The sequence below is a fragment of the Thunnus maccoyii genome, chromosome 6 (genome assembly GCF_910596095.1).
Source record: "Thunnus maccoyii chromosome 6, fThuMac1.1, whole genome shotgun sequence".
NCBI classification, from domain to species: Eukaryota; Metazoa; Chordata; class Actinopteri; order Scombriformes; family Scombridae; genus Thunnus; species Thunnus maccoyii.
This window is the reverse complement of record NC_056538.1, coordinates 11,630,387-11,657,179: the sequence shown is the minus strand read 5'-3', so window position 1 is coordinate 11,657,179 and position 26,793 is coordinate 11,630,387. Positions and strand designations below refer to the sequence as shown.

At 39.9% G+C, this 26,793-nt stretch overlaps 1 protein-coding gene and 1 long non-coding RNA gene across 6 annotated transcripts in view; one reads left to right on the top strand and one right to left on the bottom strand.

The window, feature by feature from the left end:
• Positions 1–26,793, top strand: part of dscamb (Down syndrome cell adhesion molecule b) — a 105,206-nt gene that overhangs the window by 59,796 nt on the left and 18,617 nt on the right. For all 5 annotated transcript variants that reach the window (XM_042414624.1, XM_042414626.1, XM_042414627.1 and 2 more), the window contains exons 2-16: positions 350–496; positions 1,260–1,538; positions 1,916–2,191; positions 3,632–3,928; positions 5,033–5,305; positions 6,892–7,170; positions 7,440–7,559; positions 10,448–10,627; positions 20,711–20,907; positions 21,431–21,527; positions 21,865–21,993; positions 22,085–22,252; positions 23,008–23,078; positions 24,378–24,621; positions 25,860–26,006. In XM_042414624.1, coding sequence (XP_042270558.1) covers positions 350–496; positions 1,260–1,538; positions 1,916–2,191; positions 3,632–3,928; positions 5,033–5,305; positions 6,892–7,170; positions 7,440–7,559; positions 10,448–10,627; positions 20,711–20,907; positions 21,431–21,527; positions 21,865–21,993; positions 22,085–22,252; positions 23,008–23,078; positions 24,378–24,621; positions 25,860–26,006 — 2,904 coding nt within the window. The remainder of the gene's footprint in view (positions 1–349; positions 497–1,259; positions 1,539–1,915; positions 2,192–3,631; positions 3,929–5,032; positions 5,306–6,891; positions 7,171–7,439; positions 7,560–10,447; positions 10,628–20,710; positions 20,908–21,430; positions 21,528–21,864; positions 21,994–22,084; positions 22,253–23,007; positions 23,079–24,377; positions 24,622–25,859; positions 26,007–26,793) is intronic.
• LOC121899052 lies at positions 2,100–3,718 on the bottom strand. Its single transcript, XR_006096592.1, has 3 exons — positions 3,579–3,718; positions 2,455–2,497; positions 2,100–2,184 (listed from the first exon to the last, which is right to left on the bottom strand). It is a non-coding gene; the product is annotated as an uncharacterized LOC121899052 (long non-coding RNA).

Below are 26,793 nucleotides of genomic sequence, written 5' to 3'. Positions count from 1 at the left end.
TATATTTTGTGATCTGTTACATGGGTGATACAGATATTTACCTCAGTAAAGTTCAAATATTTGTGAGTTTAGTCTCACTACACACCAAATCTCTTGTAGTTATTGTTTATTTATATGAGATAAGTGAAATTATTTTTCACTTCGCTCCAATATGCTTTCTTATCTCATGTAAAAATAGAGAAAAACTTTGAACTTCTACAGATTTGCCCCACACCAGCACCCTATGGAGAAAGAAATCCTTCAGTTGTACTGGAGTGAATAAATTGTTTATGCTGTGAAAGTTGTTTTGATGCTATGTAACAAATGTTGGCTTCTATGTGTTTCCACTCTCTCTTCTTATCTGCTCCAGGACAAAGATATCTCATCACATCCACGGGAGCCTTGTATATTCTGGACGTCCTGCCTGAGGATGGGCTGAATAACTATCGCTGCACTACACGCCACCGCTACACCGGTGAGACTCGCCAGAGCAACAGTGCGCGTCTCATCGTGTCAGGTCAGTACTGCATTCAAACTGGAGTCAATTTAATTGCCAATACCAAAAAAAAATGTTTTTGGCACCATTTACAGTTAATACTATCACCGATGGAACAAATAGTACAGTAAATAATAAATAATTGTATTGGAAATAATGCTGTAGATCATCCTTACATATTCTTACACTTTTCAGTTGGTAAAACTGAATAAGACAGAAGAATGTGCTCTCTACATTATGAATTACACCAGCTAAAATTATATCAACCATAAAAATGTTGTCCCTTATGAATTATGGGTGAATTATAGAACTTTGATTGATTTGCAAGGTTGCATAAGTAAGACCAGAGAATGGCATGTTGAGGGTTAGGATCAAGTTTACAGTCTATCCAATCCTGTCATGCAGAACGATCCGCTCTACGGTCAACTACATGTACTGTATGAATTATGCAGTCCTTCTTTGTGCCAGTCAGGAACAAGTAAACAAACACTGCTATGTAGGCTGTTCTATATTGTGAGTAGTGTGATAAATGATCATCATTTATCATATAATGGGCAGGTGGATATAAAAGACCAATCCATGGCGCCTTCTCTGATTTGGTTGTGAGGGACATTAAAAAATGAAATGATAGAAAGACAGTCTGTTTCTCTCTTCTCTCCCTCACATAGCAAAATATACTGTATATAGGACTGAATCTTGACCCTAAGAATCAATATTGGATTATACTGTCAAGTGCCTGGCAACGCTCACCACTAATTAACACTAAATTCTCTGCTCCTTCCAGACCCCACCAATGCTGAGCCAAGCATCTTGGATGGCTTTGACCACCGAGAGGTGATGATTAATCATCGGGTGGAGCTGCCCTGTAAGGCTTCAGGCTACCCAATGCCCAAATACCGCTGGCTCAAGGACAACAGCCCTTTGGAGCCCGACAGTCGCTTCCGCCAGACCATCACAGGGTTGCTGATAGAGAACATGCAGCCTAGTGACTCTGGGACTTACGTTTGTGAAGTGTGGAACAGTTATGGCAATGATGAGGTCATGGGGCGCCTGTATGTCAAACGTAAGTCTTTTATCAAAAGGAGGGGATCCTCTGTATTATCTGTCTGGTCATTCACACCTCATGCTGTGGTAAATTGTAACTACTATATGTAAACCATGGTGCTGTTTTTTTTTGGCATTTTTAGTCACAAAATGACTATTTAATAACTATAAATGATCAATTTTGCAGATTTTTTTGCTAACCAACTAATCCATTAATGGATGACTAACTTCAGCTCTAACCCGGAGATCCTATGTAGCCATGTTAGTAAAATCACACCTGAACTTTCTTTTGTATCACTCGTACTCTGTCTTCCTCTCAGCCTTACTGTCATCAAAACAAAGAAACTATGACTGTTTCTTATATACAGCATTTGTCTGATTTTTCTGTGTCCTCAGAGCCCTTGAAGGTGGTGGTCAGCCCTCGGAAGGTGAAAGGCAGCGTGGGTAGCAAGGTGTCTCTGTCCTGTAGCGTGAGCGGCTCAGACGAATATGAGCTGTCATGGTACCGCAACGGAGAGATCATCTACCCTGGCAACAATGTCCGTTTCACTGGGCTCAACCGGGAGAACCTCATCATGGAGGGAATGTCAAAGAGTGACGGCGGAGCCTACCAGTGCTTCGCCAGGAAGGGAAAGATGTCTGCACAGGACTTTGTGCAAGTCATCCTTGAAGGTAAAGTAGGTGGATGTGATTTGCAGCAGTGCAGCACACAGGTATCCATGTACATAAATGCTGACAAAAAGCCACACTATAGCACTATACATAATCAGTTATCAGAAACAGATTCAGGCCTCGTGGATCAATACAGGGCTTATGTGTTAATGACATCCTGCTGTGACTCTCTGCTATAGGCCGCCATTAGTATGATCATCCCAGACTTCACAAACACATACAAAAGAATACATGCACACACACTCTTGATTCCAACAGCTTACCTTGGCAGCGTTGCTCAGGCAACTGTCTCCTGTGGCCAAGGAGCTGTAAAAAGAAGATATTGATCATCTATAATCATGTGGAACAGCCCTAGATTATCAGAGAGCAGCAGCAGGCAGACACAGACATTTCAAAAGCCAACCACTCTCTCAGTCTGGGAGGAAAGCTCCTGGATCACTGTTCATAATGAAACCTATAGAAGTATAGTGGGTCTGCCTCACAATGTACAAATACACAATGAAACATATACGCACAGAATGACAAAGTCTTCACACAAACCCAAGATTTATCCTTTGCTTTCGCTGGGTTGAGACTTCATTATTATATTACAAAAAAGGCTTTTAAGACAAGATTTCTCCCTGACAGCAAATGAACCAATTGTGATTACATAATATGCTTTTTCAGTAGAAACTTTGTGATCTGACCTCCGGTCTCACTGTTATATGCACTGTGTTTTTCCATTTTTCTGACCTCAAGAAATATCTACTTAATATACATTATTAGTTCAATGATGACCAGTAGCAGCTCCCATAAAGGAAGAAAACATTTAGTGTTTCTCTGAAACCACGAACATCCCCAACCACAATTCATGAGAAACAAGAAAAGAGTGTTTTAATCATCCTGCTATATAAGAACTCATAGTGCACACTGTTTATCTGCAGAATAGAGAGGAGCACTTCTCCAACAATAAGTTGTGGGAGGTTTGAAAGAAACCAAAAACAAAGAGCAGACAGATTTTTGCAAGTTCAGAATAAAACAATCCACTGGACAAGACAATTTCATCATTTATTCAAATGACTTTCTAGCTCTAATCATAGGTGGGAAATCCTTCTCATTCATCCTGTGGAGATGACACTGCCGCATGCAGTTTCTGGCCTGGAAATTGTTTTCAGTTTGGCTTTTCTCCGTGTCTCTGACTGAGATGATTCAACCTGTTCACACTGCCCTAACTGCCAAAGTCACAGACACTTCACAGTTTTTATATTTCTGTCATTCAGAGTATATAAAGATATATTTAGCAGTTGGTGTTTGGTCTCTATACCTATAATATACTTTAAAACTTACTGTGAGTGAGTTGTTTTCTGAAACATACAATATGATGATAATCACTGACGTGTTTGCTTACTGTTGCATTCACCACTGCATTCCTGTCTCCTACCACTTTGTCCCCCACCACAGACGGTACTCCAAAGATCCTGTCCTCCTTCAGCGAGAAGGTGGTGAACCCCAACGAGCCCGTCTTCCTGGTCTGCAACGTCAAGGGCACGCCACCTCCCAGGTGCACCTGGTCGCTGGACGATGACCCCGTCATCAAAGACAGCCACCACCACCTGGGCCACTACGAGACCCACGAGGGCCATGTGGTCAGCCAGCTCAATGTCACGCACACGCAGGTGCAGGACGGCGGGGTCTACCGGTGCACGTGCAGCAACTCGGCAGGGGTCGTGTACCACCAGGCTCGAATAAACGTAAGAGGTGCTTGTCAAATCAGCTCCTCCAAGAACAACAATACACATACCTGTCTGTCTGTTTGTGTGTCTGTCTCTGTCTCTCTGTCCAGCTGGCTGTCTGGCATTTGCAGTACACAAGCGCTAATTGTTGTTGGGATCTGAAAATTAGCCGCATAATGTTTTTTTTTAGGATTTTGTTGCTTTTTCGTGTGCTTTCATGATTTGTTTTCTAATGTTTTGTTTTTCTCTGCCATTTTTGCTCAGTAATTTCTAGATCTAATATTAAATCTTTAATCACGTTTATATTAACTTTTAGGTTGTTCTCCTTTGATTGATTTTGCCTCCATTTTTGTGTTCTTAAGTGTGTTTTCTTTTTCACTACGCCTTGTATAATTTTTAATATTGTAGCCTCGTCTTTTTTCTCTCCAAATTATTGCTCTGCTTTTCCTACATGCCTGTATTTTTAGGTCAAATGAATTATCCTGGTTTGCGGCACATAAGCGTATCTGGATATTGGGTTCCAAAATGGGCTGGTTTGTAAATAGCCAGAAGAAAATATATTTCTTCTGTTTGCATGAATAAATTTATCTGTGGTTTGCTTGTGTGTGAGTGAGTGTTCATGTGTGTCTGCGCGTGTTTACTCAAGCAGCCAATTCAACTCTTCACGATCAGATGTTAAAGTGATTACTCTGTTTCCATTTTATGAGATACAGACTGTATTACTATTATGTGGGTGAGCAGCAAGAGCCGAGTTGTAAGCATCAGTAGCGCAGTGTTATTTAAACACTGTTTTCCTTTAGATGGTTAGCACACTTTAATCTGCTCGTCATTTCACCGCCTTCTACTTAGAGTTAAGCTGAAGATCCTGTGGTAAAACAAACAACAAAAAGCTTTAAACAACAGTTTCTATGCATATCTAAGTATTTTGGTGGCAGGTACCACATGTGAAGCTGTGAAGAGAAATGTTCTCTGTTTTATTAGCTGTTAACCTTGCCCTGTTTAAATCCTAATGCGTCTAAAATGTATCGTTTTATTCACAAAAACAGCAAAATTCAAGCACTGCACTTGTGATTTGATGTTAGTTCCAATATTCGTGAAATGTCCTTTCTCAATCTCTGTCACTTTTTAGGCCGTGCCAGCATCCGTCCAATGAAAAACATCACAGCGATTGCCGGACGGGATGCCTTTGTTCACTGCCGTGTGATCGGCTATCCTTACTACTCCATAAAGTGGTACAAGAACTCTGCACTGCTCCCATTCAACCATCGACAGCGAGCCTTCGAGAACAATGGCACACTGAAGCTCAGCAACGTGCAGCAGTCGGACGCTGGCGAGTACAACTGCAAGGTGATGGTCCAGCCCAACAAGATGGACTCCCAGAGTGTCCATGTTCGTGTGAGAGGTAAGGCCCATCGTGTTGCCATGCAGCTGGTCAAAAATGAATACATATGTGATATTGTTCTCTTTGATTATGTTCTGCAGATGATCGGTGCACCTTTATACATTAGGACAATACACTCAAAAGCTCAATTTCGTTCTTTAAAACAAAACTTTTCTTTATTTTTGATTTGAGATCAAACAATTCACCACAAGTTTTCATTAAAATGTGACACAGTGCTGTTCTTAGACAATATTTCTAGACAATATTCAGACAATACAAGTATTTTGTTTTTATCATCACATCTGCTTGTTTTCGTTAAAGTCACAGCTTGTTTAAGTGGTGATGAAAAAAGCCATTCTAAATGGATTAAGCACAACTCAGTTATTGAATTTTAAAGTTACATATTTCATGCATTATTTATGGTAAGAAATATGAGGCCTTCCTAACTTGTGCACCTCAAAATGGCATCACTGAGAAATCCATCACTAGATAAGTAAAATAAATAAATAGACACACTCACACAAAGAGGCAGACAGCTATATGAATACATCTCACCAGACTTAAAAGTTAATCTTCCTGAAATTCCTCAGTTCATCGGGGTAACTAATGACAACTGATATAACTGACCTCAGTGACTGATCTCCGCTGAGATCTTACAACCTGTAACAGGAAATACTAAGAAGGGCTTCCCATTACGCTCCATTTCCTTCCTTCTGTACTATGTGAAGATGTTGTCACCACCACAATACACTTTCCCACGGAGCGACGGAAACAAAGAGGGAGCATCAGGGAGAGAAGAAAGTGAGAACTAAAGAGAGAGCAATGATATAAAGCAACACTTCCCAGTGGTGCTATAGTGAGCGAGTGCATTTGTTAATTTACTCTGCTCACGCTTAAAATGCGGAAGTGTCTTTGGGGATCCCTAGAGGCCATTATCTCCACTTTGTTGTGAATTAAATAAGCTGCTAAAGTGCTGCTTATTTCTGTGTTATTTGAACTCACTGGACACTCAATCACTTGTGTGATGGCTGGAGATTTCCCATAGAATAGAGAGCAGGCAATTTGAATAGATCTTATTTTATAACTGTGATTATATTACGCAGCCAGATTCACTTTTTACCCTTGTTTTTTCTGAATATGTGCTATTTCTGTAATCAGCGTTTATAGTAGTGGATAAAATGGTTGATTGTAGTAGCCAGGCTAGCAGATATGTACTATGTAGGTTAGTAGATCAATAGATGATTATCAATAGACTGAGAGACAATGTTCAGTTTGACTTAGATTTCTTTTTCCAAACAACCTGAATGAGTCACCTCAAAGTTATTTTGTTCTGTTTCTGTGTGCTCTTGTAGCTTCTTGTGCTCAAAGGACAAAATGTTCCAGTCTGAGAATGACAGGGAATTATTTCAGAATTCTTTGCTGTTCGGGTCTTTTATGTTCCTTCAGTGACCTCTTTAAAGCATGATAGTGAGAAAATTGTAGGATTACTCTGAAAAAATGACATGGTACCTGCCACAGAATCCAGGTAATTAAGATGTTCTTTGAGACGCAAGGCTGAAATCACATTTGATCTTTGTGTTTCCCTCCTTCCCTCCTCCTGTCTGCAGTCCCTCCCTACATTCAGCCCTTTGAGTTCCAGCGCTTCACCATCGGTCAGCGTGTCTTCATCCCCTGTGTGGTCATGTCAGGTGACCGGCCGCTGGATATCACCTGGCAGAAGGACGGACGGCCAATCCCTGCCAGCCTGGGTGTGACTGTGGACAACATTGACTTCACCAGCTCACTGCGAATCTCCAACCTGACGCCCGACCACAACGGCAACTACACCTGCATCGCCCGCAACGAGGCTGCCGCTGTGGAGCACCAGAGTCAGCTCATAGTTCGAGGTGAGACAGCACAGAGGAATGTATTTTATATCTGATGGCACCTATGGACTACTACAATCTGTATAGGTGCGGGTTTTCATTTTAACCCATCCCTGCAGCTTCAGACTCATCTTATTAGTTCCTTTTTTTTCTGGCTGAAGGTAAACTAATGTAATTTTTGGTAGAATGGAATCCTTCTTAAATAAACACTTTATAATAAAGACACCAAAGAAATGTCATGTATCAATGTCAACTGTTACGTGTATGTGTGTGTGTGTGTGTGTTTACAGTTCCTCCTCAGTTTGTGGTTCAGCCTGAGGACCAAGATGGGATCTATGGGAAAACTGTGACTCTCAACTGCTCCGCTGAAGGCTACCCACCACCCACCATTGTATGGGAACACTCCAAAGGTACATTAAGCACAGCATGTGTCACTATGCCAGCTGAAAGGGAACCGTCATGTAGAAAGAAAGTAAAACAATTTGAATTCAAACTCACAGAATTACAAAGCAAACTTTGGTCTAATGAGTCATCAGGATGCTCTTAGGCTCAGAACTTAAGTGACCATTAATAGCACAACTCACTGCAACAATAAACCTAAAAGATGACAACTAGAGTACTGCAATAGATAGTAATATGTATCCAAGTTCAGTGCATCTATATTATTGTTTTATTTTGAGACTTATATACAAGGGGGAACCCAAAAATTCCCAGATAGCATGTGAGAAAGGTGTGGTTATCGGATTTAGTAGTTTTTTAGTAGTAGTAGATTTCAGTACTTTGAAAGGTTTCACTGACAGATATATAATGACAATCCCGTGAATTTTAGGGTTCCCCCTCATACAGTATTTCCTTTGTTTTTAATAATTAAAAGTCAAATCAAGTGCGTATGTTGCCCTAAATCACAAATCACAAGTTTGACTCTAAGGGCTACACAATCCGTGCAACATACGACACCCTCGATTTGGAGCACTCAGAATTGAGAAAACACCTCAGAAACCTCAGTAAGAGCAAAAGCAACAGAGTTCTGTACACAGCTGATGTGTTTTTACAGGTGAGTGGGTTCCATTTGCTTTACCCGCAGCGAATGCATATGGGTTCATGCACAGATATATAAACACACTCAGCCATCTGCACTAGAAACATGGGCTGGGGGTTTGCAGTGTTTCCTCCTGCATCATAAGAGAATCACCAGAGAGAGAGAGACACCAATATAGATAAACAGGCCAAAACAGACAGGCAGAGAGACAGAGACACAGAGAAAGACAGAAGAAGACAGACAGACAGACAGGAAGGCAGCAGGTGAGTTCAGCCACTTGAGCAGGGCAGATGAAGAGGGGGCCCCAGGTGTTTGCTCCATCATCCATATAACCAGGGATGAAAGCTTCACCAACAGAAGGACATCAACCAATGAGGAGTGGTGCGTGTGAGTGTGTGTGTGTGTGTGTGTGTTTGTGTGTGTGTTTGCTAGGTCCCATGATCAAAGGAATGAAAAAATCAGATCTGTCTTTCACCCTTTGATGGGATGTGTGTGTGTGTGTGTTGGGGGGGGGGGGGGGGGGGGGGCACGGATGTGTATGTGGCTGTGAGACAAGCAGGCCTCATGCCTGATTAGCACCATCTGACCAGTCCTGATCTGTGCAGAGGGATCAGGCTGAGCAGTATGTGTGTGTATGTGTGTGTGTGTATCTACTCAGCCGTAATGTTAGAAACAAGCTATCCCGAGTAAAGCACCACATGGCACCTTTTTTTTTTTTTTTTTTACCTGTTTTTCACATTTTTCCTGATGTTCTCTAATACATTTTTGAACAGGATATCAGTCATAGCAAAGAGGCAATGAAAATAACCACAGAAAAAAATGTATCCAGGGAAGGTGGCTTGGGAAGCTATCGTCTAATTTGTTGTAAGCCAGAGTGCAGTTTGTCTAGAGAATGGCTGTCTAGCATGCTTTTACTGCAAAAGAAGTAGCTAAGAGCCAGATGAGTGTCTCTGGGAGATATGGAACAGTAAGTAAAGGTCAACTGCTATTAGCATAACGACTAGCACTATTTGGATATGCAAAATCCATAATTCAAGGAAGAACACATCTCCCCCGCTCTCCTTTCCTCTCTCTCTCAGAGCCAGGGGAGCAGGAACAAAGTCACCACTTGACCCTTTGCTAGCCACAGCCACTTGACTGCATTTTAATTAAAAAGCAAAAACCCACAGCTCACTAAATGGCCTAATCTCTACACGCTAACTTTAACACGAGCTAATGCAGCATCTGGCTCAGTTCACACGTGTTTAATACTACATGAGCAAGGTGGAATACAGTGCTTTCATCATTATAAGAGCAGAGCACGCACGGTTGCTAAAGACGTTATCCTTATAATTCAGTGTCAGTGACATATCCTACAGATTTAAGGCTGCTATTAGAGATGAGACACTGCATTGTTTAACAATAGAACAAGAGCAATTATATCATTTTCTATTAAAAAGATAGATATTAATTACACGCAGGCAGCAAGCCAGAATGTGTCAAAGTTGCCAAGTCCAATTATTTCAATGATCCTTCAATGATGGATTTTAAACGTCAGTCTGATTGGACTTTTGACTCCACTTATTCTCAAACCAGACAAATCCATGCCTTTAGGATTCCTCTATGCTCAGCTGAGATTACATCAATTTATATTTTAAGGTCATTAACATAGTTGTTGTGAATATATCCTCCGGATCCATTATCTCAGCAAACATAAATGCACAGAATAAATCCAGAGAGTTGACCATTCACACACAGGAATATTAAGTCAGAGGAAATCCTCGTCTAACTACAGTAAACATCTTCGAATCTCTCTGGCAACACCCCGATGCTGAAGGCTAGCAAGGCCTCTCTGGTCTCCCTCTGCCTGTTGTTCCTCTGCACCAATCTGCTGTCTTGTTGAACACGAGTATTATGTCTGTTCTGATTGCATCACACCGGCAGCTCGGCCCGCTACACTGCACTCAGCAGCTGTTTGGCGGTTTAAGGATTTAGGCCTGTGTTAAGAAACATGTTTACAATCCTCCCTAAATCTGACAGGCTTTGTCATCAAATCTGTAAACACAGATGCATGGTCAGATGAATACACACATACACACACACATGCACACACTGGTCAGCTTACTGTATTGTATGCCATGTTAGCATTATACATCTATTTCTCTACTGAACATTTTAGGGCAAAATGTGGGCTTGTGTGCACATTTATATGTATATATATGAGGAGTCAGATATTATATCTTGTCATTATTTACACCATTGTTTCTTTTCGTGCTGCAGGCGCAGGCGTCCCCCAGTTTCAGCCCATCCTTCTGAACAGCGGCTCTCGCATCCAGCTGCTGAGCAACGGCTCTCTGCTGATCAAACACGTGCTGGAGGATGACAACGGCTTTTACCTGTGTAAGGTCAGCAACGACGTGGGAGCTGATGTCAGCAAGTCCATGTACCTCACCGTCAAAAGTAAGGGCCTTTATCTGATCAATATCAGCTGATGGGCAGCAATCAATGTGTATTTTAATATCTGGGTTGGCGTGGCAATAGCCAGCTGCAGGATTTTCCAGATAGCTCTTCTTTAAAGACATTAATTTAGCAGATAAACAGAAGGAAGTGAGAGGCAGATTTACACGCCGTGCAAATGATTAACAAACTGAGTCTTTCAGATTCTGGTCATAACACATCTAAAACTCTTCACTGGCCCAAATATCCTGTAATACGGTTATAAAATTTTGATTTTATAAGCTTAAGGGGTTATAAGGGGTTAATTTGTTGACTTGACATGATATAAATTTGAAGACAGATTTGTTTCAAAACATTATTACTTGGGAAGATGAAAAAAGTCGACCCTTATTCACATTAGCACTTTGTTGAAACAGTGAAGGCTAATATCCAGTGACACTAAGGGAAAATTTGCCTGCACATATTTATTTATCTGCATGCAGACAACTTATCTTGCTGTTTCCTATTCTGACTGTATGTAAGCATGTGTCTTTTTGTGTGTGAGTGTTTGTTTTCACTGCTCTCTTCAGTGGTCGGTATGTTAATGTCCCCCTGCTACAGCTCTCCTGCCTCCAGTGAGCATTAGCATGTAGCTCCCCTATAGTGCAAGGAGTGGCTCCTCATATCCATGGGGCTTAGATGCGAGTGGGTCTTATTTTCTCTTTGCTGCTGTTATCAAACTGGAGCATGAGGAGCCCCGCTGACGGGCAGCCCTCTCTCTATCTCTTCTTCTTCGCTCTCTCTCTCTCCTCACCAGCCAACAGTCTGATTTATAAAACACAAGTACTGTATGCAAAACATGTAAGTGTATGTGTGTGGTTGCATCTTTACCTATTACAAGGAGCACATATTGAACTTCATTAATTCAAGTAAGCCTGATGGGATGGAGATGGTCAATTGTTCAAAATGTTCTATAACTGACCCTGACCCCTGACCTCTTTGTAGAAGAAATGCCAAAGAAAATAATTTGTGTAACAATATCCTGCTGGATAAATCAGGGGTTTTTTTATCAGTAATATCAACTGGCATGTTATGGATATTCATGTGTCACTGTAATTAAGCCTCGCAGTGTACAAGGTTGAGAGCTGCCACTGTGCGAAGCTGTCAGCACTACAGCAGCAGGCTCAGAGACAAACATGCTCTCTGTGTTTTCATAGGTCAGTTTCCTGACTGTAGCACCCAGTTGCTATGCAGCAAGTTGACCTATAGCTGTACTAACCCTTTTTCTTCCATTTTCTACCAGCCACAGAACAACCACTGTGGCTGCAGCTACTCTAACTCAACTCAGCTCTCAGTTTTTTTCATGCGTTAAACCTGTTTTCACATTTGGTTTTACACTGAATGTTTTTGTAAGAATATGAAAATATGAAAAATGCAGATAATAAATTGGAACTGCATTCATTCATGAGGTGCTTGTACTGTATCTGCTGGACTCTGTTATGCCAATTTGAGTCATTCAGAGTCGAAGACAAGACTCACTATAAGAGAGATGATACAGCTCAGTAATCAGTGCTGATTTACTCCTCTTTTCTCTTCTCTGACCTTTGTTTTTTTATTTTTGAGGCCATCTTGCTGTAACAGCATTCTACTGAGAAAATATGCAGGAGCAAGCAGGGCATAAGAGTCGTTTGTGGTGTGATCCCACTCAACTTTTTGAGATATTTGATGTTTTGAGTTATGCTATGCACACATTTTACAACAAAATAGAGAAGAGAAAGAACACTGGTATGTGTGTGTGTAGTCTTGCTGGTGTGTGTGCATCTTGTAGTGATGTGGGGAGTGTGAGAAGTAAACTGAGATTGCATGCATAGTTTCAGTTTCATCGATTTTTATAGTCGTATTATCTTCCATATTGGAGGAGAGAGAGAGAAAGAGATCAAGAGTTGACCCACCGAACTCACTCTACTGTTGCTCTAGGCTTCAGTTTCATGCTGTACTCTGCACTATCAAAGGGAATTTTGACAACTTCACTGCTGAATAATGTAGACTTACTTCTCATAAAGGACCAGTAGTTTCATTAAGATGAACTGCAACGGTAACATTATTTACAGCTTTTATTATTTATATCAAAAACATGTTCTTCCCTGAAAGATAAATTTACATTTTGTACAGTAATTTGATTAAAATAAATGAGTTATCATTTTTATTGATATTAATCAACAGATTATGTTTTGTTCACAAGTTGACAGCAGTTGTGTGTACGCACAAAGTACAAAAGTTTTTTTTTTCAGTTTGTAACTATAGTTACAGTGCTAGTCACTTAATTCTTATTAGAAATGTACCCAGTGGCTGCTTACAGAATGTATTCTTACTGCTAAAAATCAAATTAACAATTATTCAACTGTTATGTATTTTTGCAGCACCTGCAAACAGCCATCTGACCTTTATGCAATTGCAATAATCAATACCAACTCAACCAATCTGAGCAGTTTTACCAAGTTCTTATAGTTCTTGCAATACATAAAAATGTTTGTACATTTCACCAATCACATTACTTTCCACACATAAAATTATTTGATTCAAAACCACTGTTATCTGATTTAATTTAATCAACGCCATGTACATTTTATTAATACTGCATCTAATCAATAATCATGCTAACACACTTCAAAATGCCTCCATGACGTTATCAGAGTATGTCATCATCAGTAACACTGTAAAAGTGAGTTGTCCTCACTCGTTTAATCAATATTCACTTTGTCCATTTACTTTTGAATTACATTTCTTTTGCAGTGTCATTTAAAACCTCCCAAGTAATTTATGATTCAGTTAGCATTGACATGTCATCTTCATGGCTAGAATAATTCACATTACAGGAAACAGCTGTAAGGGTTTTTAGGCCTATGATAATATTCTGTGCTGTCGTACCTCCGCTGCCATTGGCTGCTCTGTCATTACATGCTGGCTCAGTCGCGTGCTTGTCACTCATCAACAGATCACATTTCATGCCCTTTAAACCCTAAACTGTACTCGTACACTCAAGATGCTTTCTCTAAAAGTGTACTTACTCGCATGAGTGGTTTTGAAAAAGGGAGACCATTACTGTGCTCGTATTCACCAACACCATCATGTCCATTTCCCAGTGTTTGTGTGTGTGTGTGTGTGTGTGTGTGTGTGTGTGTGTGTGTGTGTGTGTGTTTGAGGACAATTACACACTTCTCTTTATTTTTTAACCTTACAGTCTGTTATCATATATACTGCATGTTACTGCTTACATGTGTCTTTACCATTTCATATCTGTTTTCATTTTCATTCATTTATCCATGCCTGCTGCATTGTGTGTGTGTGTGTGTGTGTGTTTGTGTGTTTGTTAGGAGACGCTGGAGTGCATTTCTGCCTCATTTAAATCCGTCAATACTTCAATTAGAAGCCGACAAGGGGCTCAAGGGAAAAGCAGTCCGCATGTTTCTCTGCTTTATTTGCACTCTCTGGCTGTCTTTGTTTCTTACATTTCCAGCAACGAGAGAAAGATTAAAAAGATAAATAACACGTTATTCGTTTCATTTTATACCCTTGTTCATTTGCTGGCAGCTGTGTGTGTCTCCAAGTGTCTAAATCCCCCATTGCACACAACAAACCATACATTTACTCACCATTTACAGATCATTTTTTAGCTTTATTGAATCAATCTGCTAACAAAATAGTTTTATTCCCAGATGAATATTAGAGTAATACATCATATATTTAAATCATTATACATTAATCTGCACTGCTCTTCTCTGTGTGTGTGTGTGTGTGTGTGTGTGTGTGTCTGTGCATGTTTTGGTGTTAGTCTTCTTTCTAAATTATAGTGTCAACATAGTGATTCTTGTAAAGTGACAAATGTGCTTGTACAATAGCAGAAGTCTTTTGACTCTGTAAATAACCTAGAATATTTTTAATATATAAAATCTTACATAGCTAATGAATTCTAAAAACCCTTTTATACAGTGTATGATAAGGTGTTCCTCGTTCTAATTATCCTATTTTAATATCCATGTTGTGAATTCAAGCATGGTTTGTAAATTGTCAGTAACTGACTGGTTCCATCTAGGCCTGCAACCGCTGATTATTGATTAGTTTTCTGATTTTTTTCTTGATTTGTACTAAAAGTACTGAAAAAATGTCAATATGCTCAGAGCCTGAGGGTACAGTATGTCATCAAATGTCTTGTTTTATCCAGCCAACAGTCCAAAACACAAAGATATTGAATTTACTATCATATATGACAAAGAGAAGCAGCAAATTGCCTCGTAGCGAATGTTTGTCATTATTGCTTGAAAAATAAGTGGAATGATTGATGAAGTAGCTGCCAATTCATTTTTTCTTGATCAATGATTCATCGTTTAAGATCTTGTTCCATCTACAAATGTTAAGACCGCTTCACCACCAAGATAATTGGTAACTTGGGGTCAAGATGTGCCACTGACAGCATGGGCTAGAGAAACAAAAAAGCGTCCACCTCTCTACATTTCTTATCCCTCTTCACCTCCCTCTCTTCCTGTCTGCACCTTTCTGTTTTGCCCCCCCCTTTCCCTCCATCTCCATCCCCTCTGCTTTCTCTCTCTCCCTTGTCTCCCCTCTTCCCACTCACACTTTCTCCTCTACCCGCCTGTGTTTTATTACCAGGCCCCTGTAATATCGCTGGATATTAAAAAATATACATCAACCGAGCAATTATGGGCTATCAAAAAGAATAGGTTTAGCCCGGGGCCCTGCGAGTGCTGCACAGTAGATGCGTAGAGATGAGATGAGGAGGAAGCGAGTGAGTAGCCTCACCTCAGCTCGGGCCACTGAAGCACAACCAAGACTGGTGAAGATTGTAGAACATGTGAGATACTGCAGCCTACTTCACATGGTAGAGATCTTGAATACATGAACATTTAGCATGTTTCATTCACATATATGCATACACATCATGAAACAAAACTAAATGCACACAGATGTATTCATACATGCATATTCATATACAGGAGGGAACATACACACACCTAAACCGAGAAGCATGTGCTCATACATACAAACATAAACAAATATTCTTTTAAACACACACACACACACACACACACACACACACACACACACACAGAGCCTTGCGTACTGTCATTGTGTGCCCTTTCTTGAGTTCTTTCAATGAGCAAACATGAGCCTCGTCAGTGTTAACTTGCACTGCCAAGGCCTCAGATTTAGAAGGAGAAAATAACCCCTGTTAAGAAGCAATAACATTTAGAGAAGGGGCTGAGGAGACTCTTTTAATAGGACTCACTTAAAATTCATAGTTGCTATGCAAAATAAATCAGCGATTTCCTGCGCGGGGGCAGTGGGAAAGGGGATGATGGTGTGGGGAGCGAGGGAGAGGGAGGGGCTGCGAGTGAATAAGAGATGAGGTTTAAACGTTGGCAGTCCCAAGTCTGACACATTCCATCATGTCGGGGGTGGGTGGGGGTTGAGGGTGCACGTACGCACACACTTGTGAGCACACATGCCTACATGCACAGTCGTACATGCACAGAAACACAAGCAGCATACCCTTTTAATTTTTGTTCGCTGCTTCAAAGAAGGAAATGTACTGTGGAGAAAAAAGAAGGAGAAACTGTGTGTATGGGAGATTTGTGTTTGTGTGCTCTTTAACTCTCTGGATTTGAATTCACAGTATACAAATTAGAGCTTGAACAAAACATTGGCCGAATCTAGCTTATCACAAATATACAGTATCAGTATTGACATATGTGTCACCTTATAAGTGACAAGAAATCGCAGAAAAGAAATGCCGAAGATACGTTTGAAGTAATTTACAAACAGTGTTGCCATTACATAGTTTGTCCACCAGAGAGCACTGACAAGTTTATTTTTCAGTTGTAAAATGTCGAGCTTGGTACATGTCTGTATCCGTCCTCACTACAAAAACGACAGCATAGGTCTAAAATTCAGGCCAGCAAAAATGACCTATAGTTACGTTTACGCCATCTAGCAGCTGTGGTAATTATTACCCGGGGAATTGACACAGTTCAGATGGCGTAAGTATAAGATGACTTGATAAGATTATTTTTGCCTAACCATGGTCTCTCGCTAACCCTAACCAAGTGGTTTTTGTGCCTAAACCTAACCAGACCTCAACCACAGTGTTGTTATACCATAAAACATCATTATTTTTTAAGTGTTTGGTAATGGTTTTGGAAAGTGGCATATATGTGGTCTAGTCCCCATCCGTCCTGTGGAGGGCGTCAAAAACACTCATATTGTTTTTGGGACTGCAAATTTCTATTTCTACACCTATTCTGTTGTTTCGGTATGACAATGTGTTGATTTCTCACAATTCTTTAATCCTAATGTGTTTAGACCTGCAGTGCAGAACTTTTACATATAAATGAACGTCCGTTACATTAAAAACCTTGCCAAATGAGTTCAGCTATTGCTGATTAAGCTTATCACCACCAGATAAATCTCTCTGTATTTCACAGCATACCAGAGTTTTTAATCTGGTGTTGGGTTTGACATTACCACATTGGCCAGATGAATGCATGAATAATGCAGACTTCCTCTGGCCAATCAGCTAACTTCCAGTTAGCTCTTTAACTTGAAATTCTGATAGTGAAATGAATCATTTCGCGGGGGTTGTGTGCCGCTCAAAATAATTTATCTATCGTTTTACAGCCGCAACAGTAGTAATGGAGTAGGCTATGCCAGAGCCTATGACATAAGCACGTGTCGACAGTTTGTCAACATTGTTTTTGTAATTACTCTCACTGCCAGAGGGGGGAGACAAAAGTCCCGCACTCCAGCTTTAAGCCTTGAAAATCCAGAACTGGCAAGCACATACAAGTAGCTACATTTTTACATGTAGTACTGAAATAGTAAATAACAATGGAGCAAAAATAATCTGCAGTGGTATTGAGCCTCTACACACTACAGGATAGGTTAGGTTTAACACATCGGGGACATTCAAACACTGTCAGGCAAATTGCCATTCACAAGTACAGTTTAATAGATGATTCATTATAATTTCAAGTACTTTAATTGACTTGTGATTGTCTAACCTTCCTGGCACTCCTTCTACAAGCAGACGGTACCAGACTGGTGCCTGTGAAAGGCCAAAACAAATGATTACAAAATTATCTACAAACACAATTTGACCCATGGGAATACGGTATGTGTGGGGAGCCATGTGTGCATTTCTAAACTGTGTGTTTCGTTGTTTGTGCTTCTGTTTTGGTTTGCGTCTATTTGTGCATGTGCATCACCTCTATTTTTTATCTTGTCATGGTGCAGACATTCATACTGTACATGTTTGCAAGGCCAGTTTCTGTTTCTGTTTGTTTTATTTGTGTATTACTGAAAGTGCAAGGGTGTGTGTCTCTGTCTTTATCCGTGCATGTCTGTATATGTTCAAATGTGTGTGTCTGTGTGAGACAACAGCACGGCCAGCGGACTTGTCTGCTGTGTATGAATAATCAAAGTGGTCTCTCTCATCATTAAATCATCGCTATCCTGGTGGGAGCCTGAGGAGGGAGATGGAGTGAGAGAGCGAGGCAGAGGGAGAGGGATCATAGTTAGCGCTGCAGGGGTCATGCTCTCTCTCTCTTCTCCATCGTGTAGTGTGGCTGAGATGTGTCATGAGCACAAGTCTTTTCTGCTCTCTGTGCTCGCCCACTTAGCTCCCCCAGACACAGCCGCTCTTATCCACTCTTATTCATACATATGCACATGCAGTGTAACACTCACACACATGCACACAGACACATTATTCAGGAGTGTACAGACATTCACACTCTGGCTCAAACACACATATTGCATTTCTCTTGGAGGAGAAGGCCTCCAACCACTGCTATAGCAGTATCTGCCACTACTGTCCTTTTCAATGACATGGTACTGAATTCACTGCAGAACATGTTTACCTCACAGATACTAGAAATCTTTAAATTAACACTTGAATGTGTAATGTAAATAAAAATGATCATAAAGTCACTCACAACAAAATGCACAAAATAATTCAGATAATTGAAAGCTCCTCTAATCAGTATTTCAGTAACAACTGATCAATCAACTTGTAGAAACAAACCCACAGAGAATCACTTGAATCTGCTGTTCTATGGAGCTTTATAGCATCTTTAAGCTAATGGTTTTGTTTCAAGGCCACAACTTTACTGTTGTGGTTCAATCTCACCGCTCCGAATGCAGCAGGAAGCAGTTCTCTGTGAAAAAGCTTTAAAAACCCGAAGGGTGAACATGGTGAAGCATTTAGTACCTAATGAGCCTGATATTTCCCTCTGGAGTTGGTGGAGACCAAAACAGAGCTAAAGGGTGATTAAATATTGGACTTACATTAGTCAGGTGGTCAGAGACACGATTCCCAATGAATGATTATGTTGCTCTGTATCTGCTTGCTTGTTTAAACAGTTCCCAAATTTTATAGTGATAATAATTCAATTTTGTGCCCACAGCTTGTTTCTGCTGCCCCCAAGTGGCCAAAAAATCAATTAAGGCAGATGTAAGGAATGTATCAAGCAAACCAGCAGCAACTGTTGGTCAGACAAAAAAATACAATTTGAAGAGTCTCCCTTATCTCTTTGAAATTATGATGGGCTATTTTGCTGTACTCTGATATTTATAGACCAAATGATTAAGTGCTTAATCAAGAAAAATAATCAACAAATTAAAAGATAAAGACAATCTTTTAATGCAGTGTTTTCAGAGATTGCCTGCTAACAAATCAAAACATAATTGCACTTTATTCTACATTGTATGGAAGACATTTGAGGTGTTAATGCTGAAATATGTCCTATTTGTGCCTTCCAGTTAAGTTTCTACTTTGTTAGTTGTCTGCCCATGCAGGTTTTTTCCCCCCCGACTATCTGAAATGACAACTATTGAATGTCTCTCTCTTCCTTGTTCATTTTTGAAGTGGTTGTTGTACACTCATGAATGGCATTCTGTCTAAAATAATAGAATAACAGAAGTGGAGCGTTGTTTTTGACACTACATTAACAGTTTAAAGGTTTCCAGTCATTTCCTTTTTTGCGTGTAGCTTTGAATGGATTCCTGTGCTTGATTCCTTTTAAAGAGATTCTCATAAGCCATCAAGCCGCTGGCAGCAATGTTATCAAATAGTTTAAATTATTTTACCTGCATTGTGATGTCTATAATAATAATTAGGGTGACGTCCATAATGTCCACACTGATAAAGATTAGCATATTCATTCTCTCTGCTCAGAGCTTCAGAACTAATATGGTGTAATCCAATTCAGGAGCTTCACACTTTAGAGATCATTATACTGTGAATAGCACCTGAAAGTCTCTGTGAGGGTTATAATCGGGAGACAGCCTCATGCAAGTAGGGAGAAAAAGACAGAATGAAAGAAAGTGTGAGTATGAGAATAGTGTGAGTACAGACTGTGAGTAGTCTGGGTGAGAGACATTCACAACACACACACACACAGGCTAGATGTGTTGCTAATGAGGCTGGCGTGCAGTTACGGCGTAGAGCCAGACCGGCTCCATGCTTAGACCGATGGGAGTTCAGTCAGGAGTCACCTCTTTCTTCTCCGTTCCTCCGCCTCATCCCCTGAAAGCGGCATGTTACCGTTCGCTGTCGTTATCAAAGCAGGCGCATTCTTACCTGAGGAGCTTTCAATCTCCAAGTATTACTGGAGACAGGTAGACTCAAACATGACTTCATGATGGTCCCTTGTGTGTTTAAATGGTTGTCATAATTGTCAAAGAAAAAGAGAAAAGGAAGCCTTCTAGACAAGAAATACAGTAGAGTTAGAGAATGCATATGTGCCTTTTTGCAGAATGAGATTCTTTCTTCTCTTTTTCTTTTGATGAACACATGGCACTATGAAAGCAATTATTTCCAAAATGGTCCTTGGGGGAAGGAAGTACGTACTCTGTTGAGAAAGGTGATTTTGATATGACTCTAATGACGTCTTCAACAACAGCATGAAATGGCCAAAATCTAGATATTTTAACTGATATATATCAATGACTATTCTCCTTTCTTCATCTCCTTCCTCCCCATCCTCATTCTCCCTGCTCCCCTCCACTGCCTTTTCTGTCACCTTCATCCAGTCCCAGCCATGATCACCTCCTACCCCAACACCACGCTGGCCACGCAGGGCGAGGAGAAGAGGATGAGCTGCATAGCTCATGGGGAGAAGCCCATTATGGTGCGCTGGGAGAAAGAAGAACGCATCATCAACCCCGAGACCAGCCGATACGTGGTCACCGTCAAGGAGGTGGCTGACGAAGTCATCTCCACACTGGTGGTGGGTGCCATGAATTCAGTTTTCACACATTTTTCAGATCTAATTTTTGGGGAGCGAACCAGCTTTCAGTCATTTTTATCTTTTCAGACAGATGGAAAGCAGAGAGGGAGGCATGGCAGAGAGAATTCAGGCTGGAATACATTCACATAATCTTAAAATCTACAAGTAGAGTATGAAATATTAAAGAGCTACCTTCTAGTTCAATTTGATGGTTATTAAAACACAGTATGAACGAGAACATGTGTATTGCAATACTGTAAAACTACGGGGAACACTGTGTTGTATGTGACTTGAGATAATTGAGTAGTTAAGTATCCCACATGGTTTAGGATGAAATCCTACCAGAAGTTTGTCTCCTTCTCTTCTTTAATTATAAGTAAAGGATACAAATATTGAAGGTGAGTACACTGCCCATCCTCCATTTTGAAAAATCAAATGGGACAAAACATAATTTTAGATTGTTAAAGGATAGTCCGAGTCTCCACCCACCTGAATGCCTTGAATGATCTGTGTCTCTCTGTAGATTATGCCTACTGTTCGTGAGGACTCTGGGTTCTTCTCCTGTCATGCCATCAACTCCTTCGGTGAAGACCGAGGCATCATTCAGCTGACAGTGCAAGGTAAGCTCCCCCTCGCCTCAGACTCAGCTCTGCTCACAGTAGGAGCTTTTTTTTCAGTTGGTTTGTTTGGAAGAAGACAAAATTCCCTCAGGGGTAGTAAAGTTTTCAGTCATTTATTACTTAATTCGTTCATGTATTAATTTAATTGCTGCACGGTGTGACTCCTGCTCTTTGCAGCTCCCCCTAATCTTTCACGAGGAAATCAATCGAGTAAAACTGATACATCTATCTTGTCTGTCTGCCATCCAGTTTTATTTCAAGACTCCAGAGTTTTCTCTCTCTCTCACTATCTCTGTCTCTATGTCTCACACACTGTTGTGTTCACACTTTTCCCCAGAGCCCCCTGACCCTCCAGAGGTGGAGATCCGGGAGGTCAAAGATCGGACCATAGCTCTCCGCTGGACCATGGGTTTCGATGGCAACAGCCCCATCACAGGATATGACATTGAGTGCAAGAACAAATCAGGTAGACGTGACTGAACTGCAGTGAAGCGTGTGTGGAAAATGGCACGTGTGAACAGTGACACATCACCTTCTCTCTCCCTGTATTCGTTTAGCTTCATGGCTATCAGCCCAGGTAACCAAAGATGTGTCACCCCAGCTCAACCAGGCAACTATCATTGACCTCCACCCTTCTTCCACTTACAACATCCGCATGGTTGCCAAGAACATCATCGGCAACAGCAACCCTAGCAACGAGCTCACCATCACCACGGATGAAGCAGGTTAGTGAGCTTCTCACAAGGACTTTTACAGTAAGGAGTAAGTTATCAGTCTAGGGTACAGCTGAAATAATATTAAACTACACTATCACCAATTCACACTCTTCAAACGTGTCCATTTGGATATTATTAACTTTACACTGTCGCTATAATTTATTTTAATACTTTAACTTTGGTCCTTAGATGACTAACGTGCTGCCAAAATGCTAGTTTGGAAAGAGACCTATTCAGATAAAGTGTCCATTTCCTCCTGGCCCTCAAACCTGTTGAGTCACCTAGAACATTTATTTTATGGTTGTTTTAAATGGAGGCTATCATCTTTTATATCTGGGGAAACAGATCAGTTCACTGTTGCTTTTAGTCAGCTCAATCAGTGTTCACTTATCTTCTATTGCTTGTAATGGTCCCCCCACAGGCATGACAGCACATTAAAACGGCACATATTACTGGATTCATTGCAAAAAATAAAGTCATGAACTTCAAATTAAATAAAACATGTATCATTTCTCACATTATTTCCAGAGGTTAAAGTTGATGATGTTACAAGTTTTTTTTAATGATTATTAAGCTGCAAGGTGCATGAATGAGCAAGAGCATGAATAGAATATATTCTCAACTCAACAGCACCATCTAGTGTAATTGAAAGGGATGAAGTAGGGTGAAGTAAAAGGGTGAAGTAAATTGTTCTTGATGGCGGATCATCTCTCCCATTTAAATACGAGAGTGCAGTAATGTTGAGTGATGTGTTTCATTTACAGCTCCTGACGGCCCTCCACAAGATGTCACTCTGGAGCCCACCTCCCCTCAGAGTATTAAAGTTTCCTGGAAGGTGCAGTCAAATTTTATGTGTCTTACTATGAGCCGACTGAAATACATACCAGCATGTAGAATATGTACTATAATGTACATCTTGTCAGTCATTACTGTATGAATTAAACATCAAATGGTAACATATGACAATATGTAAAAAGTTGTAAAACAGTGTCTGGGCTGCTTTTCATTTTTACCATTATTTTGCTGTTTGTTTTTATTTTTGTTATTTACTTTGGACTCCAGAAACACTAGCAATCACTTAATAATAAATAAATAGATATAGGCATCTAAATAAATAGAAAGATATATATATATTAAAATAGCCTAAACCAGGAGTTCCCAACCTTCTTCCTTAATGGATCTCCATTCTATCACTGAGTAAACTGATGACTCCTGATGAAATAAGATATTTTATGGATATTCTTATATTATATTCAATGCATAACAATAACAGCACAGAACAACTGATAAACTGTACAATTAACCCAAATAGTGAACACAATAACTGCAGGAAGTTTGTGTAAAACTTGCAATTTGGATGAATACCGAGCAGGTTATTTTCTGTGAATATTGCATCAGAGATGAGTTTTCTTTATATTTTTGAGAACTTTCTATACAATTCTCTGTCTGTATTATATATTTTTTATTTTTTTTTATCTAACATAAATACTTAATAGGCTTCTTTCATTCTGTGTTTTCTTCTCCCTGATGCTTGGCCATTGTTCTGTTAGCGCTTTGGTTGTTTTAACTTTGTACTTTTCTAATGCACAATGAGGCTATTTAGCAGAGAGTGGATCATTTATATCTTGAATAACAATCTAAACATTAAAATGAACAATTACATTTACTTGTTTTCTTCACAGAAATTAATGAAATGCAGAAATATACTGTATATTAAAAAAAGTTTTCTTACACCCCTTAAAATCAAGAAGGCCTCTCAACCCCCTGTGAAGCTTTAGTGACCCCTAGTGGGGGTCAGGACCCATAGGTTGCGAACCAGTGGCCTAAACTACATGGTTAAAGACAATAGGTAGCATTAGAAAGAGAAACAATGATTTTAGGCCTTAGGCAGTGTACAACTTCAATTCCAGGTTTATTTTACAACCTGGTACTATGGTGATGATAATTTGGTCATGATTGTTTATACATGTATGAAATTGACAGAAGATATAGTAAGTATAGTAGAGTAATGGTAGTTCATATGTAACGGATAAAGTTCAGGGGCATAACCTTGCAGAATCATCCAAAATTATTGTCCTATTTGCTGTAAAAGCTGTTTATGACTGTTATTCCTCTATTAATCCTCGTCTTGCAGCCTCCCCAGAAGCACCTGCAGAACGGTGTGATTCGCGGCTACCAGGTGGGCTACAGGGAGTACAGTCCTGGTGGGAGCCACCAGTTCACCATCATCAGTGTGGACACCACAGGAGACACCACAGAGAGCATCTTGCTGGACAATCTGAAGAAGTTCACTCAGTACAGCGTGGTGGTGCAGGCTGCTAACAGGGCAGGGACTGGGCCATCCTCACAGCAGGTGGTCACCAAAACCCTGGAGGATGGTAAGCAGGGGATGTAGGTTATATGAAGTGTTATATATGTGTTATATGTCCAAGGTTGGAGTCTATGTGTCACTGCTTAGGAATTTATTATTAATATTTAATAAACTATTATTTGGTTAATTAGGACATCACTTTAAGTAATTATATCCTGTTATTTTTATTATGTGCATTAGTTGCGGTTTTAGTTTTTATCTTGAACTGGATTAATGAGTTTTGAACCAGATTCCTCCAATTTTACACCAAGTCATTAAGATGCAATGAGTCTCAAATAAGCTCAAACTGATTTTTTGTAAAAGACTACCATCTACTGGACAATTTTTGAACAACATCAGACACGGTTCAGTTCATGGCTGTGATGGAGTGGGATGTGTACTTGGGTTTTATAAAATATAAACAGTTCCTTAATTTTTTTGAGAACCCTAACAATTTTCAATGAAACAATTCAACTTGAGGGTGGGAATAAATTAATTGATTTAATTATTATTATTTCTTCAACTTAAAGTTTCAAACAGGCTCACTAAGCACTGTTAGTATGTGTTTTACTGGCTGTAATAAAATCATTTCACACTTTTCTTTTACAACAATAAAAAAATCTATCTTTTTATATCTACATTTTCATACAGAATTTAAAAAAAAAAAAAAAAATGAGGATGCAATGGTAATTATGTGATAGAGATGGTATCTTGGCTTGATAGCTCCTTTAAGGACAGGGACTTTGATCACAGAGTGGGGCACAGAGAGTTCAATCCAAATTAACTTTAATGATCACTCGTTGAGTAAATACAGGTCATAGATGAGCACAAGGTATTGGTTTGGATGTTTTGGGGTAAATGTGGGTGTGTGTGTGTGTGAGCTAAAGAAAACTGAAGGAATAAAAATACAGTATTAATCTTCAATAACATACAGTTTGATATATACATGAATAACTTGTTAATATTATTCTTGAATAGTTAAATGAAATAGACTGGTTAAGTTAACTCTAAGCACTCTGGTTTATGCATGAAAGAAATTAGTGATATCTGTGTTATATATGTTACAATCACATTACTTTTGAGATATTGAAGAACTACAACATTTTAATCTATTTTAAACACTCCTTTTCACTGACTCTCATTTTGGGTAATGAATGTATTGCTTACATGAGGCTACTTCCAGATTACCACACTGATCCTATTACCACTTTTGAAGTGTCCATTAAGCCTCCTCACCGATATTTTTTCTTCTCTTGTCAATGTTAGTGCCGTCTCGGCCTCCTGAAAATGTCCTGGCTGTGGCCAAGTCTCCAGAGGTCATCTCTCTCTCCTGGATGCCGCTGCCCAGAGAGGCCCTTAATGGAAACCTGCAGGGCTACAGAGTCATCTACTGGGCCAACCTGCCTGATGGAGGTATTAACATGCATACACACAAACACTGATATAATTTATAGATCAATAAAGTTCACTTGCCAATCAAGTCTATATTCTATTCATCTGATCGAACATTAATGCTGTCTTCAGCATTGCTGTTGCTTGTTGTCACGGTTCATCCACTAGGGGAAGCTGTGGCATTATCATACTGTAATATACTGTTGTGTGTTGCAGACATGGTGTAACTTGAATAATTCAAACCGTGTGTGATGTTGTGTTTTCTAAAATTTCATACCATGTTTTGCGAAATTTTGAGATAAAAGCAGTTATTTTCAGATAGATAATAAATGATAATTACCTCAGTAAAGGACAAATGTGGCTCTCCATCTACTTTATATCTGATTATTTGAGGTTTATGTGTTATCTGTTAGCATTTTTGCACATTTTTCAACAACTTATTTGCACTAGTAGTAGCATTTGCACTACAGGTAGTGTTATCTCTCTTGTATATATCAGATGATTTACACACTTGATGAACAATATCAAATTTTTCAAACAATTTGTGCCACATAACAGTATGAGATGAATGTTTTTTGTAATGCTGATCAGCAATGGGCATACAAACTCTGCAGTGCACAGAGGGAATAGTTGTGGTTCTTGTGTTTTTCCCTTGATTGTATATTGCGCTGAATAGCAGTGATCCAACCTGCAGTCTGGCCAGTCTCCATCAATAATTCACAATGCAATAACTCACTGAGGCCCACTGCCTGAGTGACAGGACAAGAGGAGAAAAGGAGAGGAGAGCAGAGGAGAGCAGAGGAGAGGA